At 44.7% G+C, this 18,928-nt stretch overlaps 1 protein-coding gene across 10 annotated transcripts in view; it reads left to right on the forward strand.

The window, feature by feature from the left end:
• The window catches only part of adgrb1a (adhesion G protein-coupled receptor B1a), a 214,979-nt gene that overhangs the window by 119,357 nt on the left and 76,694 nt on the right, over positions 1–18,928 (forward strand). For all 10 annotated transcript variants that reach the window (XM_038288397.1, XM_038288401.1, XM_038288398.1 and 7 more), the window contains 4 exons: positions 3,569–3,712; positions 14,204–14,279; positions 18,552–18,654; positions 18,736–18,779. In XM_038288397.1, the coding sequence (XP_038144325.1) occupies positions 3,569–3,712; positions 14,204–14,279; positions 18,552–18,654; positions 18,736–18,779 (367 nt within the window). The remainder of the gene's footprint in view (positions 1–3,568; positions 3,713–14,203; positions 14,280–18,551; positions 18,655–18,735; positions 18,780–18,928) is intronic.

Raw genomic sequence — 18,928 nt, forward strand, 5'->3', positions numbered from 1 at the left:
TAAATGGATACCTTCTTATCGTAGTGGATCTTCTAACCTGCAGGGAACCAGAGGACAGTTGGAAGCAGCGTGTCAGGTTCTGGAACATATTGGTACGACTCCATGTTGGTACGACTCCATGTTGAAGCACAGGACCAGATATGCAGAACTGTTCCAGGACGCATCCCACAGCCGGTTGATTTAGCAGCAGTCTCAGTCTTCCTGATTTAAGCCAAATTTTTCATGTTTTTATAACACATCTGGATGAACTTCTGCTGGTTTTATTCAGGCTTTAAAGTCCGGTCAGCAGGAAATAATCAATGGATCACTATTTATAACTAAAACTAAAATGTTCACAGTGATTTAATGAATTTGAATTCTGAATATGACCGGACTTTTCCTTTAAAAAGCTCCAGTCCTGAACAATCAGTCTGATGGTTCTTACATCCCAGCAGAACCTTGAAGAAAAGCTGATGTTTGTAGGCAGCAATGCAGCTGACCTGCCGCACAGTTCAGCTTCTGGCCCAATCAGGCCTGTTAGTCTGATTAACTTTCAACCATTTAAACAGGAAGTAAATGTGCTTTTCAATAAGATCATTATTTCTGTAAATACTATAGTGTGTTTTTATAGGCCTGATGTCATATTTTAACTTTAAATGTTGTGTTTTTATTACGGTAGTAAAAAATGTTCCTAAATGACATAAAGTCCTGAAGACATTTCTTCACTTAGAGAAGTTACTGAAATAAGGGATTTTTTCTATAGTTTACTAACTATAACAGCACCACATACAAAAACCAACAAAATGGAGAAACTGAATCCTAATAATAATTAAAAATAACTTTCAGCTTTGAAGCTGAAGCTTTAAAGAGCAGATTATTAGAACCTCCACTGAGCGGAGATTTGGGTGAGATACCTCTGCCTGAATTCCTCTAAATCCTGTGAGCCCAAGGCTGTAACTGAGTGAGGAAAGTTGGTGCTCTTAGGGTGGGGGTGCTCTAAGGGTGGACATGCTCTAAGGGTGGAGGCGCTGTAAGGGTGGAGGCGCTCTAAGGGTGGAGGCGCTCTAAGGGTGGACGTGCTCTAAGGGTGGAGGCGCTGTAAGGGTGGAGGCGCTGTAAGGGTGGAGGCGCTCTAAGGGTGGAGGCGCTCTAAGGGTGGATGTGCTCTAAGGGTGGAGGCGCTCTAAGGGTGGAGGCGCTCTAAGGGTGGAGGCGCTCTAAGGGTGGAGGCGCTCTAAGGGTGGAGGCGCTCTAAGGGTGGAGGCGCTCTAAGGGTGGATGTGCTCTAAGGGTGGAGGCGCTCTAAGGGTGGAGGCGCTCTAAGGGTGGAGGCGCTCTAAGGGTGGAGGCGCTCTAAGGGTGGAGGCGCTCTAAGGGTGGATGTGCTCTAAGGGTGGAGGCGCTTTAAGGGTGGAGGCGCTTTAAGGGTGGAGGCGCTCTAAGGGTGGATGTGCTCTAAGGGTGGAGGCGCTCTAAGGGTGGAGGCGCTCTAAGGGTGGAGGCGCTGTAAGGGTGGAGGCGCTCTAAGGGTGGAGGCGCTCTAAGGGTGGATGTGCTCTAAGGGTGGAGGCGCTCTAAGGGTGGAGGCGCTCTAAGGGTGGATGTGCTCTAAGGGTGGAGGCGCTCTAAGGGTGGAGGCGCTCTAAGGGTGGAGGCGCTCTAAGGGTGGAGGCGCTCTAAGGGTGGATGTGCTCTAAGGGTGGAGGCGCTCTAAGGGTGGAGGCACTCTAAGGGTGGAGGCGCTCTAAGGGTGGAGGCGCTCTAAGGGTGGAGGCGCTCTAAGGGTGGAGGCGCTCTAAGGGTGGAGGCGCTCTAAGGGTGGAGGCGCTCTAAGGGTGGAGGCGCTCTAAGGGTGGACGTGCTCTAAGGGTGGACGTGCTCTAAGGGTGGAGGCGCTCTAAGGGTGGAGGCGCTCTAAGGGTGGAGGCGCTCTAAGGGTGGAGAGGCGCTCTAAGGGTGGACGTGCTCTAAGGGTGGAGGCGCTCTAAGGGTGGAGGCGCTCTAAGGGTGGAGGCGCTCTAAGGATGGACGTGCTCTAAGGGTGGAGGCGCTCTAAGGGTGGAGGCGCTCTAAGGGTGGAGGCGCTCTAAGGGTGGAGGCGCTCTAAGGATGGGGGCGCTCTAAGGATGGACGTGCTCTAAGGGTGGAGGCGCTCTAAGGGTGGAGGCGCTCTAAGGGTGGAGGCGCTCTAAGGATGGACGTGCTCTAAGGGTGGAGGCGCTCTAAGGGTGGAGGCGCTCTAAGGGTGGAGGCGCTCTAAGGATGGGGGCGCTCTAAGGGTGGAGGCGCTCTAAGGGTGGAGGCGCTCTAAGGGTGGAGGCGCTCTAAGGGTGGAGGCGCTCTAAGGATGGGGGCGCTCTAAGGATGGACGTGCTCTAAGGGTGGAGGCGCTCTAAGGGTGGAGGCGCTCTAAGGGTGGAGGCGCTCTAAGGATGGACGTGCTCTAAGGGTGGAGGCGCTCTAAGGGTGGAGGCGCTCTAAGGGTGGAGGCGCTCTAAGGGTGGAGGCGCTCTAAGGGTGGAGGCGCTCTAAGGGTGGAGGCGCTCTAAGGATGGACGTGCTCTAAGGGTGGAGGCGCTCTAAGGGTGGAGGCGCTCTAAGGGTGGAGGCGCTCTAAGGATGGGGGCGCTCTAAGGATGGGGGCGCTCTAAGGATGGGGGCGCTCTAAGGATGGAGGCGCTCTAAGGGTGGAGGCGCTCTAAGGGTGGAGGCGCTCTAAGGATGGGGGCGCTCCAGGTAGCTGCTGGTTAATATTCACTGAGTGCTGCTGTGTGTCTCCTCCAACCATTTAGCTACTCTGTACGTCAGTGAAATGTGACCCCAATAATATTATGTCTCAAAGCAAAGATCTGATGATGTCAGACCGAGAGGCGGGACTCAGGAGCAGTGGAAGAGAGGAAAAAAACCCCGACTCAAAACGCTCTGAATACAGTTAGCTGCGCTCAACCTCTGTTAGCTTTGGCTAAAGGAGATGAGCAGATAGGGAAGGAAAAAGCAGAGATTGTTAATATTAGTCCTTCAGAAAGTTCCGCTCTGTGTGAGCCTCAAAGTCAGTCCAGGATTCAGATTGAACTCTAACTGAAGGTGGATGACCAGATAAACTAGATGCTGAAAGTCAATAAATCTGAGATCATTTTCATGATGTTTGTGGTTTTATTGCTGCTGGTTTTTATCTCACTGAGGAATCCAGCCTGTAGGAGATCTGACTGATGGTGGCTTCCTGTCCCCCCCACAGCCTGTCCTCTCTCTGAGGAGGGGTTAGTGTGACTTCTTTAGAAACAGCTGAAGCAGAGAAGAAATAACGTTTAAAATCCAGCATGCAGGGAAGCTGCTGCTCATCCCAATTTAAAAAAGGTTTTCTGATTCCTCATCTGCTGCAGCCGCTTCTCAGACGTCCATCTACTGAGCAAATGTTTTGCTGGTGTCTAATAATATGCTCTAGATTAAATGTGTCACTTCTATGATGAGTAAAATAATTATTTTCACCTGGTTCTGTGGCAGGAAGAGGAACAGCAGCTCTTATTTCTCTCCAAGGTGAAACCCTCTTTTAACTGCAAATGCCTCCAACACTCGGTTCCTTCTCTTACAGTTCTGAGCATCCATAAGCGTCCCGTTCTGGATCACACCGACTTCAACTTCCCCATGAAGGGCTGGAGGGGGATGGTGGACTGGGCCCGCAACTCTGAGGACCGAGTCAGCATCCCCAAGAACATCCTGTCCACAGGAACGGCAGGTAGGAGCTCCCAAACATCCAGTCTACTCAGAGACTGGTTCCAGACCAGTGCCACCAGCGTCTGAGAACTGAAACGTGTGTTTGTGTGTGTTCATCAGACCCCGTTAGATAGTTTCTGAAACAGTGTTTACAGCCATTAATCTGCAGAGCAGCGCCCCCTGCTTAGATCAGCACACAGACACGCTGGGGTTTAATGTTGCAAACAGAAGATGCAGGAGAAGAGCAGGATCCTACGTTCCCCGCTGTTCAGCAGCTGCAACAAAAACTGTTTTTATTTCTGATCCCGTCTAAAGGTTTCATTCCTGCTCACAGACGAGATAATACATTTAATCAGCTGGTTTCCCTTAGATAGAAAACATTGAACCAATCTGACTGGATGATCTAGTTGAATTACGTCTATAAAGCCGGGAATAAACTGTATGATTTTTTTGCCCTTTTCGGGACAAATTTCCTGTCTTGCAAGTATTCTCCAATCAGGTTGACTTTCATCCTGATGGTGCATGGTGTAGTGAACAGGGGGTAATGAGGGGGTAACGAGGGGCGACCACCTCCCCATCAGGAATCTTAAGGTCGGGAGAAAATCAAACATGTTTTAAATTCAGTCGGCCGTCATAAGGTGGTCGTGGCAAACAAGGATTCTTCTTCTTCTTCTTTCTCTCATCATGGCGGGGGGGCAATGAGTGAAATGGAGTTCTTTCTGTCAAACTGACAGACCGTAGTAGCCACGTTAGCTCAGCCATGTCTTTGTCCAAATACGTCGTCTCCTTTTCTTTTTAGGGCTTTCAGCACTAAATTGCCCAAATATCCAAGGCAGCGCGTTTCACTCTAGTGAGCTTCATGTTCCTCTTCTAGTCGTTTGGCTTCTGGATAGACGAGTCCGAGTAGCGCCATCTCACTGCGGAGCGGAGTCCCACCTGGCGTCGGGTCGCACAGTGTGAGAACAAACATCATGCAGTTTCGTGGACAGTGTGAGCTGTAGCTGCGTGTGACAATTGAAAAAAATCACCCAGCGTATGCCCGGCCTAAAGTGACCTGAGCTGACTTTGATGTGAATTGGAGCCATGGAGATAAGCTTAATTAAACTGAATTGAATGTGTCGATTTAAAACATGTAACCATGGAGGGAAATGTACGGTGGCCTGGAAGTGCAAACCAACAATACAAAATCTGAAACACTTCAGTTTTTAAATGGTACAGAACAGACGGAAGAACCAGATATGCTGCAGCAGTGCATACATTATTTTAATGATTTGGACTCGTACGCTGTAATCCTGATGTCATGTTTACATGGTGTACACATCAGCTTGAGGTCTCTGAAAAGCAAACTGAATGATGCCGGTGTTGTACGAAATTCTGTTTCCCTGTGAAAATCTGTTCCCCCTGTGTCGGGAGCGCTCATTGCAGCCAGAGAGGCGGATCTGACCATTTCCAAGGCGCTCCTGATCATTTTTCAGTGAAAACAGCTCATATAATCATGTCAACTTTGTAACATTCCGTTTAATCGGTTGCTCTTTTTACAAATTTGTAACATAAATAAATTAACAAGGTCTTCTTAAGCTGTTTTGTGTTGTTTTTTTAAACGCCAAGAGAATCGGTGTTTCTCCAACTTCCGTCCCTTCAGCCTGACAGAAATAAACGTCAGTCACCAAACAGATTTCCAACACGTAGTGTAGTTTTAACTTTTCATTGCTGATATAAGAGGATGGAAACTGGCTGATAGCAGGGAACACACATTAGAATTTCTGGTTAATCCCCTTCTAATGTAAAATTTGAAATATTACTGGATTAAGGACATTTCTAGTATAACATATCACACATCAATTTTAGAGAAATTGGAAACAGTTGCTCTTTATTTCCCAAAGATATGGGAGGAGGAGAGGCGAGAATGGATGATTCAGCTGCCTGAAATAATCTGTCCCCCTCCATAACATGGAAAGAAATTAAATCACCTGCGGGTCTTTAACTGTGTTTATTCCTCTCAACAACCAACAAACGATTATTTCAGTAAGCTGAAATATATGGTTCCCCTCCTTTAATTCTCTTCATCCTCTAACATGGGAGCTGGCTCGGAGCTCGTCTGCCTGGCTGTGTGTTTCCTGGACAGGGCCGCCTGTGGAGCTGGTTGACAGTTGCCTTTTGTATCTATGCTTCTTTTTCTATGTCTGCTTCTGTCTCCTTGAACCCCAGTGGGCCTCAGCAGATGGCCGCTCACACTGAGCCTGGTTCTGCTGGAGGTTTCTTCCTGTTCAAAGGGAGTTTTTCCTCTCCACTGTTGCTACAAGCATGCTTAGTGTGAGGGATTGCTGAAGAGCAGAGATGGCAAAGTACTCACTTTCTGTACTTGAGTAAAAGTACAGATACTTGTGTTAAAAAATACTCTGGTAAAAGTGGAAGTACTGATTAAACTTCTTTACTCAAGTAAAAGTAACAAAGTACAGGCTTGTAAATTTACTTAAAGTATAAAAGTAAAAGTAGAAACCACTTTTTTCATGCCGTTGCCTACATTTTAAATGGATGTCTGCCAATAGGACTAGATCTCCGTTGTGTTCATTTTCAATCATCTCGTCGTCCATGCTACTATGCTAACGCCACCGCCACCAAGCTGCAATGATTTGCCGCCAATGAATACCGCCGAATCTGTCGATTCATCTTGTAGCGGTGCGTCAAATGCAACGTAGATTCCCATCCAATTAGATTGAATTTGGTATTGATGACGTGAAAAATAATAACGGTAACTCCATTGAAATGATTCAAACTAAAGTAACGAGCCAATTTTTTAAAATGTAAGGAGTAGAAAGAACAGATATTTGTGTAAAAATGTAAGGAGTAGAAGTAAAAAGTCGCCATAAAAAAAGTAGTAAAGTAAAGTAAAAATATCAGAAAAATCTACTTGAGTACAGTAACAAAGTATTTGTACTTCGTTACTTCCCATCCCTGCTGAAGAGTCAATGAGTCTTGAATTGATTGGTTCCCCTAGTGACCCCACTTGGGATTAAGTGTGTTAGAAAATGGATGGATGGATGGATGGATGGATGGATGGATGGATGGATGGATGGATGGATGGATGGATGGATGGATGGATGGATGGATGGATGGACACCATAGCGGTCAATGGGGGCCGTTAGGATTTCTGTATCAGATTTTAAGTCTGCCTGGAAGGTTTCCAGGTGAGCTGAGATTTCAGCGCGGGACTCAGAGATGAAAACATAGTTGAGGTGGGAGACCTTCAGGCTCCTCCGTCCGCCTCTTTTCATTCAGAGGATTCATTGGTCCAGTTGCAGTTCTACTGGGGTCCTGACCTCTAATCTGGGGATAAATCATGATATTGATTGAGCGGAAAAAACGGCTTTAAGAAACAGAACAACCAGAGTTGAACCAAACTAAGCGGCCTGTCTCGCTCTGTAGCGCAGCCTCAATAAAGATAAATTAACCAAATGTGAAGCGAGTTTCAACGGAAGATAAAATGGAATGTTTACAGCAGACTTTAGTCAGGCGAAGCATTTCTTTATCTTGCTGGTGAAGATTGTAAGTCATCCAGGTCAAAGTCATTCCAAAAATGTTAAAAATCAATCCACTGGACTTTGTTTTCCACGTTTAGAGACGTTTCTCTTCCACCCAGGAAGCTTTTTCAATTCAAAATGTCAGAAATAATGTTGAGTTCCAGGTTTTATACATTAGCCCAACAAAGCCTTGATTTAGACTTTTAGAGTTTAGATTTAGAAAACATGCAAATAGAAACGGACGAAGGGGCCCAGTCCACCATTCCCCTCCAGCCCTTCATGGGGAAGTTGAAGTCGGTGTGATCCAGAACGGGACGCTTATGGATGCTCAGAACTGTAAGAGAAGGAACCGACTGTTGGAGGTTTCATCCATCAACTTTTGTTAGCCTGCGATGCCCCATACCTGTCCATCTCTCTGAAAGGGGGAATAGTTGGCCTGGGTGAATAGGGGAGGTCTTCTGCTCCGCTGTAACCTCAACCCTTTTACAGGGGAACAGAATATGTCGCCTGTTCATATATTCCTGTAAGTCCAGTGAATTATTATTATTATTTTTTTACTTTTTTAGAATGTCTTTATCCTATTTCTCCGTTCCTGGTGTTCTTTGAAAGCAGGCGTTCTTCAGGAGCTAAACATGCAGAGGGACCCTGACGCCGACAGTGACCACCTCTGGTTGGGAAATAAATCTGTCCATGGAAAGTAATTAGACACTCAGTGACTTTAATTACTCTCCTCTCTAAAACCCCAGTGGTAAATATTTTAAACGGAGCCATAAAACCAACCAGCCTCCCCTCACTGGTACAAAATGTAACCCTACGTGTGGATGAATTACTAATCCCCCTCGCTAATGAGTTGCTTTCGTTGTTTTTCCTTTAACTGCAGTTGAGCTCAGACCGCCCTGCCTTCTTTCCTTAGATCCACCATGTTCGGTCCATTAGAACCCCCACCCTGGTTCTGTCCTTTCTTTGGGGGGGGGTTTATTTAAAAGCTGAGGCCATTTAAAACAAGCAGGATACCAATGAGCCCCTCAACCCTAATCAGGAGTGAACTGGATTAAATCAGGTGCAATTAAAGGTAATTTCCTCCCCGTCTGAGGGGAGCACCCCCCTCCATCAACCATCCCATAATAGATATGGGTCACACTTGTTTAGACGGTTCAGAAGGGCTTTGGTGCCTCATCTGAGCAGTTTTAGAAGAATCAAAAACTGAGAACTCATGGAGGAAGGCAGAGTTAATGTGGAGTAAAGGGTAAAACATGATACTGCACTCTGATGGAGAGAGGAGGGATTACACCTCCATATGGAAAACTGATATGGGGGGGGGCTGGGTCCAAAAAGGAAATAAGTCAATAAATCAAATCAAACATGATCCTCTAATCGTTTTAATGAAAACATGGGGTTATGGTTTCATCTCTGTTGAAATGATTTGATGATTATCTATAAATTGCATAACAGGAACATTAATATAGCAAACATCTGCTGTAAGCTGATTAAATATGATTAAAATGTAGTTTTTCAATAAGAACAGAAGCATAAAGAAACTCAGACAGTTTAGAGTAGAAAAAACCCAACAAAATTGTTGTTTTAAAAAAAGCTTCCCGCAGCCAATTACAGCTCAGGTAGAGCAAAGAAAAAATCCTTCATCTGCTGCATCAGAAACAGGAAGTTGATAAATACCTTAAATCCAGCGGTGGGTGTTGCTTCTGGTGCCAAGGCTTTCAGAGGGAACCCATCAACGCCTGAATTTATATATATATAGCTGATTGGGAGCAGGTGTGAACAGGAGCAAAGGAAAAGGACACCAACACAAGAGAGAGGCAACAGAGGGCAAAAAATAAGAAAAGCTTAAGAACACATCCAAAAACACAACGAAATAGGAATTAAACCAATAAAACTAGGAAACAAAGAAAAACATGAAACAACATGAAACTGAAAACTCATGGCGGCTTCAGCCGATGAAACTAGCGTTAGCGTGGCTATCGAGCACGTTTTATCGGAATTACAGAGTATTTCTTCACTGAAAGAAGAGCAAAACACTGCTCTGGAGGCTTTTCTCAGAGGAAAAGATGTTTTTGCTCTTCTCCCGACTGGTTTCAGCAAGAGTTTGATCTATCAATTGGCTCCTCTTCGTCGTCGCTCTGTTAGTACGTCATATGCTTCGTTGATCTGATTGGTTTATTTGGCCCGTCTATCACCAACATAGGCCAATCAGCTAACCAGTATTTTCGCCCCTTCCCAAAATTACTTCAACGGAAGGTTTCCAGATGGATATGCGGAGCAAATCCATCTGGCGGAGTCAGGTTAATTTAGGCGTTAATAAGCTGTTTCAGAGGAGGACGGTCTGCAGGTCATGGTCAACATGCAGGTGTTTCTGATTCAGTGCCCTACAGTTGAAGCTGCGGGTGGGAGGGGCCTTAGAGATGGCACAGGTAGATCTGGAGGTGTTTGTTTTTGCTGCTTTTAATGAAGGAAACATCCTGCAGGTTAAGCCCACAGCCACAGACATTTTATTATCAGACTCAAACATTGGTTCCTTTCCCTGCTCACTGTTTCTATCTGAGCTGAATAAGTGAATTTTCATTTCTTTTTGTTTCCGTCTTGCAGACAAACTTAGAACTGATGGTTTAATCCCTGCAGACAGTTTTCATGTTGGGAACAGTCAATCTGGCTGAGCATATTGAAAGTGGCGGCCAAAGCATGCATGAGCAGGACACATAATACTTCATCCCACTCCCACACAGCCAGCCTGGTTCCCCCGTGATGCCCATGAGAGCTCAGCTGCTGCCTGGGAGCGCCTGTCTTCTCTGCGCGCCACACTGCTGCGCGCTCTCAGGCTGCCATGTTTGCTGGAGCAGAAGACTTGGACGTCTTCAGATGGCCCAGTAGATGGAGATGTGCTTTCTATGGCATGCTGTGGGGTTGCATCCTGTTTCAGCCCAGAGTGTGCCTCTGCCGAGTCCGGTTGTCAAGTTTTGACAAATCTCCTCCCAAACTGCTCTGAAACGGATGGATTTATGAGCTGAGGCCGACTTTCAGTGTGGAGCTGCAGCAGGAAGCCTGGCTTTGACCGGAGGCCACTGGAGCAGGTTTCTGAACCGGGTTGGCCTCAATGACCAGGGATAAGGTCCAAAGATGTGATGCATCCACTTCATGCTCAGTAGCTTGTAGTCACAAAGACAGAGTCTTTCCTAACTTTGTTCTCAGTGTGCTGGGATCAGATGGATGCTGGAAAAATTCAAAAGAAATGCAGAAAAAACTGGAGGCTCCAATTATGTTGTTATTATAACATTAAAATTAATTAATTGATTCCTCCATCCATCCATTTACCATTAGCTTTATCCTTGCTGGGGTGGTGAGGGGTGCTGGTGCCTACCTCCAGCTGTCTACAGGAGAGAGGCGGGGTCCATCCTGGACAGGTCTCCAGTGCATCTCAGGGAAACACAGAGACAAACAGGACAAACAACCATTCACACACCTAAGGTGAATTTAGAGAAGCCAATTAACCTAACAGTCATGTTTCTGGACTGTGGGAGGAAGCTGGAGTACCTGGAGAGAACCAATGCATGCTCAGGGAGAACATGCAAACTCTGTGAAGAAAGACCCCGGGCCGGGAATCGAACCCAGAACCTTCTTGCTGCAAGGCAGCAGTGCTACCCACTGCAAATCAGTTCTTATAAGATCTACATTGTAGAAATAGCAAAGCAATAAATCATCCGTCGCTGTTTAAAGGTACACTATGCAACCGGTGTTGATTTCCCAGCGAGGCTCCCCCCAGAGGGCGAAAGTAAAAGTGCACTGTCGTAAATATGCTCAGCTGTTCTCCTGGTTTCTCCGTCAAGCCAGGCGCGGTTGTTTTGAGCTTAGCAGCGAATGACTAATGCTGCGTTCACACTGGACGTAGCTGGCGCGACAGAAGCAGCGAGTTTACATGCAAAGTCAATGGTTGACGCGCGTCAAGGCGCAGCAAAAGGTCCAGCGGCGCGTTTTGAGCACCAGGCGCAGCACGTCTGAGCAGCTGAAGCAGCGCATCGGGCGCGTTTAACGCAGGGAGAGAGACACAGCGCTGATGATCACTCCTCTTAAACAGTTTATTGACGCCTAAATTAACTTAAAATGCAGAAATCTGCCGGCAGAATATGCAGTTTGGATTATTTAGATGAAAAACACCTACCAGCTGCCGCGGTGAACCGCTGCTGATGAAGGGATCCATACTGTCGGCGCATCCCTGGTATGTGGGGGTCTGAGCGGCTCCGACAGAAAAAATATTGAAGGCAGGATAATAATCTGAATGAACTGACTGCACTGATTACGTTTTCAGGTGTATTTTCTCACTTAAACACATATTAAAACTACTTTATTCCCACTGATCACAGCAAATATAGCTGCAAGGCAGAGAAAGGATAGTGAAGCTCCGCCCAACGCGCGTCAGACACACTTTTGCACCGCGCAGCCAGAGCAGCAAAGCTGCTTCAGCCGCGCGTCAGAACTAACTGGTACAAGCAGCAAAAATGAAGCAGCAGACGCCATTTTGCTGCGTGAATGTAGCATTACTGCACAAAGATTGCCACTGTGCTAGCAACGAGACTGCTTTTAACTGGGGGGTGTAGCAGTTCTCGCCGTAAAGCAAGACTGACTCTCACGAGACTTCTGAGCCTGTGGGTGCGGGTCGGTGCTCCTGCAGTTGCAAGTGCAGTATTTCCCCCACAGACCACCAGGGCGGCCGAGAATACCTTTGTTCAACCTGAAATGACTCATTTAATCATCCATAACGTTATGGAACACATTAATTAACTGAAAAATGTTGCATAGTGTCCCTTTAACAGTAGTTAGAGATGAACCTTGACTCTCAGAGAACCAAAATGTTTTCTCTCTTTTCCAGCAGCCGATCTGCTATGGAGGCTTAAAGGAGATGATAGAAGAAAGTAAATGTCTGAAGATATTATAAAAATAAATACATGTTACTCTACCATGAAATAAACTTAACTTTAAACAGTAGAGTACAGTGAATTAATTTTAAGCATAATCAAATAATTATATCTGCTATTAAATTATAAAATGTAAGATTAAAGGAGACCATTTCCGGTTAGATATACTGATTATCGTTTCATCCTGTATCTCTCAGTTTATTTATTTACTTCATTATGCTGACTCTGTGTAGTTTTCATGACATCATGGAAACTGTCAACTTCACACATCAAACTCAGTAGGCGGGATTAAGCCGGCTTTTTAAGACACGCTGACATCTGATTGGCTGCTTCACTCTGAGGAAGACAGGCCGATGGTTCTTCCTGTTTTGCTTTGACTCTAGCCTTCATGGATCTATAGTTTGGGCCGAGATATCTACTTTACAATCAACTTTGGGCGTGTTAGTCAGTGGGCGGGGCTAATGGTGATCCTGTCTGTGGCAGCTTCCTGTTGTCTCTAACATTCCATATGCTATCATTGGTCAGTGACCACAGGTACGGTTCTGACAGACATTAAGCCACGGTAATTCAATTCTATACAGTTTATTTCTATAGCTCCAATTCACATCATGTCATCTCAGGTCACTTTATAGATCCAGATCATCCAGTCAGATTGATTCAAAGTTTTCTATCTAAGGAAAACCAGCTGATTGCATCGACTCATTGACTCTTCAGCAATCCCTCACACTAAGCATGCTTGTAGCGACAGTGGAGAGGAAAAACTCCCTTTGAACAGGAAGAAACCTCCAGCAGAACCAGGCTCAGTGTGAGCGGCCATCTGCTGAGGCCCACTGGGGTTCAAGGAGACAGAAGCAGACATAGAAAATGAACATAGAAGCACTGATCTATAAAAACATTCTATGTTAAAAAAGGTAACAGTAAACTAGCTCCACAGTTGGCTTTGCCTGGGAAAGAAACAGCTAATCAAATGAAAAAGAGAACATCCAGTTAGTCCCAGTAAAAGTTGAGCCCATAGCTATAGAAGAGAAACAGGACTAAACACTAAAAAACCAGGCCCAACTCTATCATCTATAAACAAAGGTGTTGATGGCAGCAGCACAGCTGATGTTTCTCTCCAGGATGGAGTCACAGCCAAACAGGAACAGACCAGATGAAGCTACTATGAGAAAAAGCAGAGAGAGCAGAACGTTAGAGATTGAACTAACAGATTCTGCAGAGTGGGAGAATAGAGATAGAATGAAGCAGAATGATGAAAAAGGGGTCCCTATGTCCTCCAGCAGTCTAAGCCTATAGCAGCAGAACTATAGAGATAGCTCAGGATAACCTGAGCCACCCTAACTATAAGCTTTATCAAAAAGGAAAGTTTTAAGCCTAGCCTTAAAAGTAGACAGGGTGTCTGCCTCACGGACTAAAACTGGTAGTTGGTTCCACAGGAGAGGAGCCTGATGACTAAAAGATCTGCCTCCCATTCTACTTTTAGAAATTCTAGGAACCACTAGTAAACCTGCAGATTGAGAGCGAAGTGCTCTGTTAGGAAACTATAAGAAGTTTTCCAACCTGTGAAACTTTTTACATCTTGTTTTACTTTCTATAAAATTGTAAAAAGGTCTAGAATTTGTTGACCTGTAAGTATCATTCTCTCCAAAAACAATGTTGGATTCTGAGGTCGAGCTTCTGGAATAAATGGCTGGATAAGTAACTCAGGGACCTTCAGAAGATTGTTTTTAAGCTTTCATGAAACTGAACTTTTTGCACACGCAGCTCTTGATGCTAATATTAATTGACTGCTAGTTAGAGGAGTTTTCTTGCTCTTGTGTTTTGGTCACTGGTGAACCATATTGGGAAAAAAGAAGTCAGGAAATGTTTCTGGAACGTGATTGGTCAATATTCTCTTCAGTTATTGTGAAACATTATCCTCCAAAATAAATCACTCATGAATGAACTGAAAGTCTGTTAAAGTCATTCAGTCTGAGGAGTTTTTCTTCATGTTTTATCAAATAGTAGCCTAGCGCTCCATCAGAACCGGACCGGCCCGCTCACTGTGTCCTTCCTTCTGCTTCTCCCGAACAGATACAGACGACTCGTCGACCTTTGTGACCGGTGTGGTTCTCTACAGAAACCTGGGCAGTATTTTGTCTCTGCAGAGGTAAGACTGAAGGAAAAGGAAATGATTAATTGATAAGAAAAAAACCCATCCCTCCAACCCCATCTCTCTTATGCATATATTCTATCTAAATATTACGTTGTTTTTTAGATAGATTTAGGGAGCTAAATATTTTGCATTGTTCCAGTAAGAAATGGCTATTTTTTTTATTCCATTAATTTTTTTTTTTGCATTAGCAATAGAATTAACATTTCTATTTTCATGACCTCTAACCCCAGTGGCTCATCGTTTTTTGCAGTTACCAGTTACCTTAATATAGCTATGAGCTTTTAAGAACTTTGTTGCTCAATCATGTAACAAATTATTTAATCAAAGCTTTGATTTCAAAGCTTTGATTTTCAAAGCTTTATCAGAAAATATTCTCCTTTTTTTTGGTTCATCCTGATTGTGAGACATTTAGAGTTTATTGAAAGCAAAATGTTGAAAGTGCTCTGCATAAAAAAGTGAAATAGAAACAGAGAAATCGCAGTGGTATAGAAAAAAAAATAAAAATAAAATAAAGCTGAGTATTAAAGAAAATAAAAATAAACATTATAGTAATTAAATGATTACAAAGAAAACAATACAAATGATCAAGAATGATGAGTCTGGTAAGGTAGGTTCATTTATATCATAATGGAATCCATTGATGTAAATTTTAAATGCTTTTTTTAAGCATTTTCCTCCACAGGAAAATCTCATTCATTTCTACACAACTACAGGGTCTGAAAGGCAAACGCTGAGAGGGTTATTCTACATCTCAACATGACAAACTGCTGTTTTATCAACATTTTATTTTCCTGCTGCTGTGACTTTTAGCAAAGAAAAAAAAGAGCAGAAGTTGAACAGCTCTGAGTTCCATTTAAAGGGGATTGCTGCTGCAGGTAACAGGTAAAAGCCGCCCTAACAGACCAGGAACTGGCGTCCATTATGGTAATGTGTTAAAAGCACATAATGTTCTGCTAACATATGCTGTAGGAGATGATGCCATCCTCCTCATCCTCCGTATTCAGCTGCTAATCTTCTGATGGCTGCACTTCCTGACGTTTCTCCGCCTCATGCTGTCTCCCATCTTTGTGTTTTCATTCCTCCTGTTCTGCATTTAGTGCACCTCTCAGGAAAAATGAGATGAGTCTGAAGCAACAGACTGGATGACACAAATGTTTAAGGTGACTGATTGAGCTTCTGAAAGCGGAGGACACCGCGTTGATGCGAGCGAGCAGGAAGCGGCCATGTTGGGATGTCTGGGTGTCCAGGCTTCCTTTTCCTGATTGTCTTTTTCCACATGATTGATCGATCATATGAAAGCAGAAATTGCAATGAATACTAAGTGAAGAAGAACAAATGCATCTAAATTCAAACAGGTTTATGCAATTCAGATGTTTTTGGGGAAAAAGAATCAGTTTTCCCAAACATGGAAATGAATGAATCTCCTGGACCCACAGTGAGATAACTGTGGGTCCAGTCAGCTCCCTGTGGGTCCAGTCAGTTCCCTGTGGTTCTGAGGTGGGTCAGTGGGTCCAGTCAGCTCCCTGTGGTTCTGAGGTGGGTCAGTGGGTCCAGTCAGCTCCCTGTGGGTCCAGTCAGCTCCTGTGGTTCTGAGGTGGGTCAGTGGGTCCAGTCAGCTCCCTGTGGTTCTGAGGTGGGTCAGTGGGTCCAGTCAGCTCCCTGCGGGTCCAGTCAGCTCCCTGCGGGTCCAGTCAGCTCCCTGTGGTTCTGAGGTGGGTCAGTGGGTCCAGTCAGCTCCCTGTGGTTCTGAGGTGGGTCAGTGGGTCCAGTCAGCTCCCTGTGGTTCTGAGGTGGGTCAGTGGGTCCAGTCAGCTCCCTGTGGGTCCAGTCAGCTCCTGTGGTTCTGAGGTGGGTCAGTGGGTCCAGTCAGCTCCCTGTGGTTCTGAGGTGGGTCAGTGGGTCCAGTCAGCTCCCTGCGGGTCCAGTCAGCTCCCTGTGGGTCCAGTCAGCTCCCTGTGGTTCTGAGGTGGGTCAGTGGGTCCAGTCAGCTCCCTGTGGTTCTGAGGTGGGTCAGTGGGTCCAGTCAGCTCCCTGTGGGTCCAGTCAGCTCCTGTGGTTCTGAGGCCGGTCAGTGGGTCCAGATTTCTGAACTTTTGCAGAATTTTTTCAGACAGTAGGATGACAGGAAATGGGTAATGAGAGAGGGGGAAAGACATGCGACAAAGGGCCACAGATCGAATTCGAACCCTCCGTATATAGGTTATGTGCACTAACCACTGCGCCACCAAAGCTCGCGCTTCTCTACTTTCTTTTGCCAAAGTTTAACATTTTATTCAGCCTGATACGTTAAGTGTTTTGATAAAGTTATTAATAATACTATGTTTAATTTTAATTTAACAAATTATCCAGATTTAAAAGGTGATTTTTAAGGTGGAGAGGAAACGGTCTGCCAGTGGACTTCTCTGGTTTTGCGAAAAATTTAAATAATACAATTGTTGTTTCTCATCTAAACTTCTTCTAAACTCATTTATCTACTTTTCATTTCCTGCTTTAAACACTATTTTACAGGCTGGTTATCCAACCCTTCATCTGTAAACAGTTTAACAGACCAGAAAACAGAACTGATCTCATTTAAATACAAACAATAAAATACAAACAAAGTAAAAGCAGTAAATGAGCTCAGTGAGGAAATAAAGTGAAATATAAAGCAGACGTCTAACCTTTAGGAGAGTCTTTCAGGACATTTTTTTGATTTATTTTTATTTGCTATTTAAAAAAAAGGTCAAATTCACCGAAACTGATGTTTTGGATCAATGTGGTTTTTTTTTGTTTTTGTAACAACACATCGTATCTAAAACATCCATCTGTGGAACACATGACGCTTTTATTAGAAAATGGACAAAGTATTGAATTAAAACGTTTTTTTTTGTCCCCCATTCATATAAACATCAGTCAATGTTTTCCTGACGGCAGTTAGATGGTGTCTCTCTCTTCAAGCTGTTCTATTTCCATTTCTCTGTTCGTTCAGTTGTTCCCAAAGTGAGGGGCGGAACCCCAAGGGGGGGTCAGGAGATACCGAGTGGAGATTTTTACAACCCTGTGGTCAAAATCTATATGAAACTCATGAGTATGAATAAATAAAGTCCTATGAAATAAACAAATTATATCTTTATCTAATGCATGATTTAAACCTTAGATTACATCATTAACTTATCTGCAAATATGGAAAATAAAGCAAAAATCAGAAAACACCAAACGCAGGATAAGCATGAAGAAGAAGGTTAGTCTGCAAAGTCGTCCAGCAGAAACTCTGAGGCATCCTGCTTCTCCGCCAGGGGTGGATTTAAGAAATTTGAGGCCCTAGGCAAAGACAGGCAGGGGGCCCTCTGAATGGAGAAGACATTAAACAGCCCCATTCTCCAGATAGAGAAATGTTAATAGAATAGACATCCATTATCTGTTCTAGGTTGTGTCCCTCTCTTCTTGTCCCTTTTCTTCTTGTTTTCCTCTCTATGTTTTGTACTCAGCTGACTTTTCATGCTTTCTCTAAAGGAATGAAAGATTTTTTCCAAGCACTAAGCTCACTTAGCTGATTGCTCCTTCCTGTGTTTCCAAAAAGGCCAAAGTAAATAACCCAGTCCTTCTTTTCACTGTAGACAAGCCATGATCTGCTTATCTGTTCTCCATTTTTCATTTGGATGAAATAATAGCTGCATGAATCATGACAGCAGACAAGATAGAGGAGAGCAGGAGGCGGGGTTACCAATCTACTCGCTCTGGAGAGCAGAGTTCGCTGCTTTTAGATGTTGTCTCCAAAGTCTCCAGTAGCAGAAAAAAGTCTCTAGATTTGGCGCTAGGAGCTTTTTAGAAATCAAAGTGCTAGAGGGGTCTGAAAAGTGGCTAAATATAGCGACTAAAGCGCTAAGTTGGCAACACTGCTCTTTGCATGGTTTGTTTTCAAATGGTTTGCTGCTGTCTGTTTGGACCTTTCTGAACATGTGCAACAAATGGACTGATCCAATATGGTGGACACTGAAGGGGGGGGGCTGAGACACACTTTATATTATACGTGTTCTGATGGCATTTTTTTTATCAAAAACATAGGTAATGTGCACAAATTAGGAGTACTTGTATTAACTTGTGTTTCCACCGGCCCTACAAACAGCCTTTTTATTCTGATCAGGCTGTTTCCTCATAGCTGCTTCAGAAAAGCTCCTCGTTAGCATCCAGCTGTTTGATGATTGAGTTTCCTCCTCTCTCAGGATCATGTGACCTGCAGCCCTGGTTCATCCCAGTGGATTCACTCTTTGCTTTTCTGTCTTGCAGAAACAACACGGTTCTGAACTCCAAGGTATTATCGGTGAGCATCAAGCCCACCCCCGCCTCCCTCTCTGCGCCCGTCGTGGTCGAGTTCTCCCACCTTTACAACGTGAGTAAAGTCTTCCCTTCCAGCAGGTCCAGCTGCCTGGTCTCTGTGTGACGGAGCTGTTCCTCTGTTGTTCTCTTCCAGGGCACCACCAACCAGACCTGTATATCCTGGGACGAGAGCGACAGGTAAACCCTGTGGGCTTTGAAGTTTCGATGTGAGACCGTTAGCTGATATAGAGCCTCGTTCTAACAGCCATGATGTTTATCACATTATAGACATTCATACATGAGAGTATTTGAGTCAATGTATAGTGGCACTTAAAGGGTTGGGTTCA

Source organism: Cyprinodon tularosa, unplaced genomic scaffold, assembly GCF_016077235.1.
Source record: "Cyprinodon tularosa strain WSP-4 unplaced genomic scaffold, ASM1607723v1 ctg254, whole genome shotgun sequence".
Taxonomy (NCBI): Eukaryota; Metazoa; Chordata; class Actinopteri; order Cyprinodontiformes; family Cyprinodontidae; genus Cyprinodon; species Cyprinodon tularosa.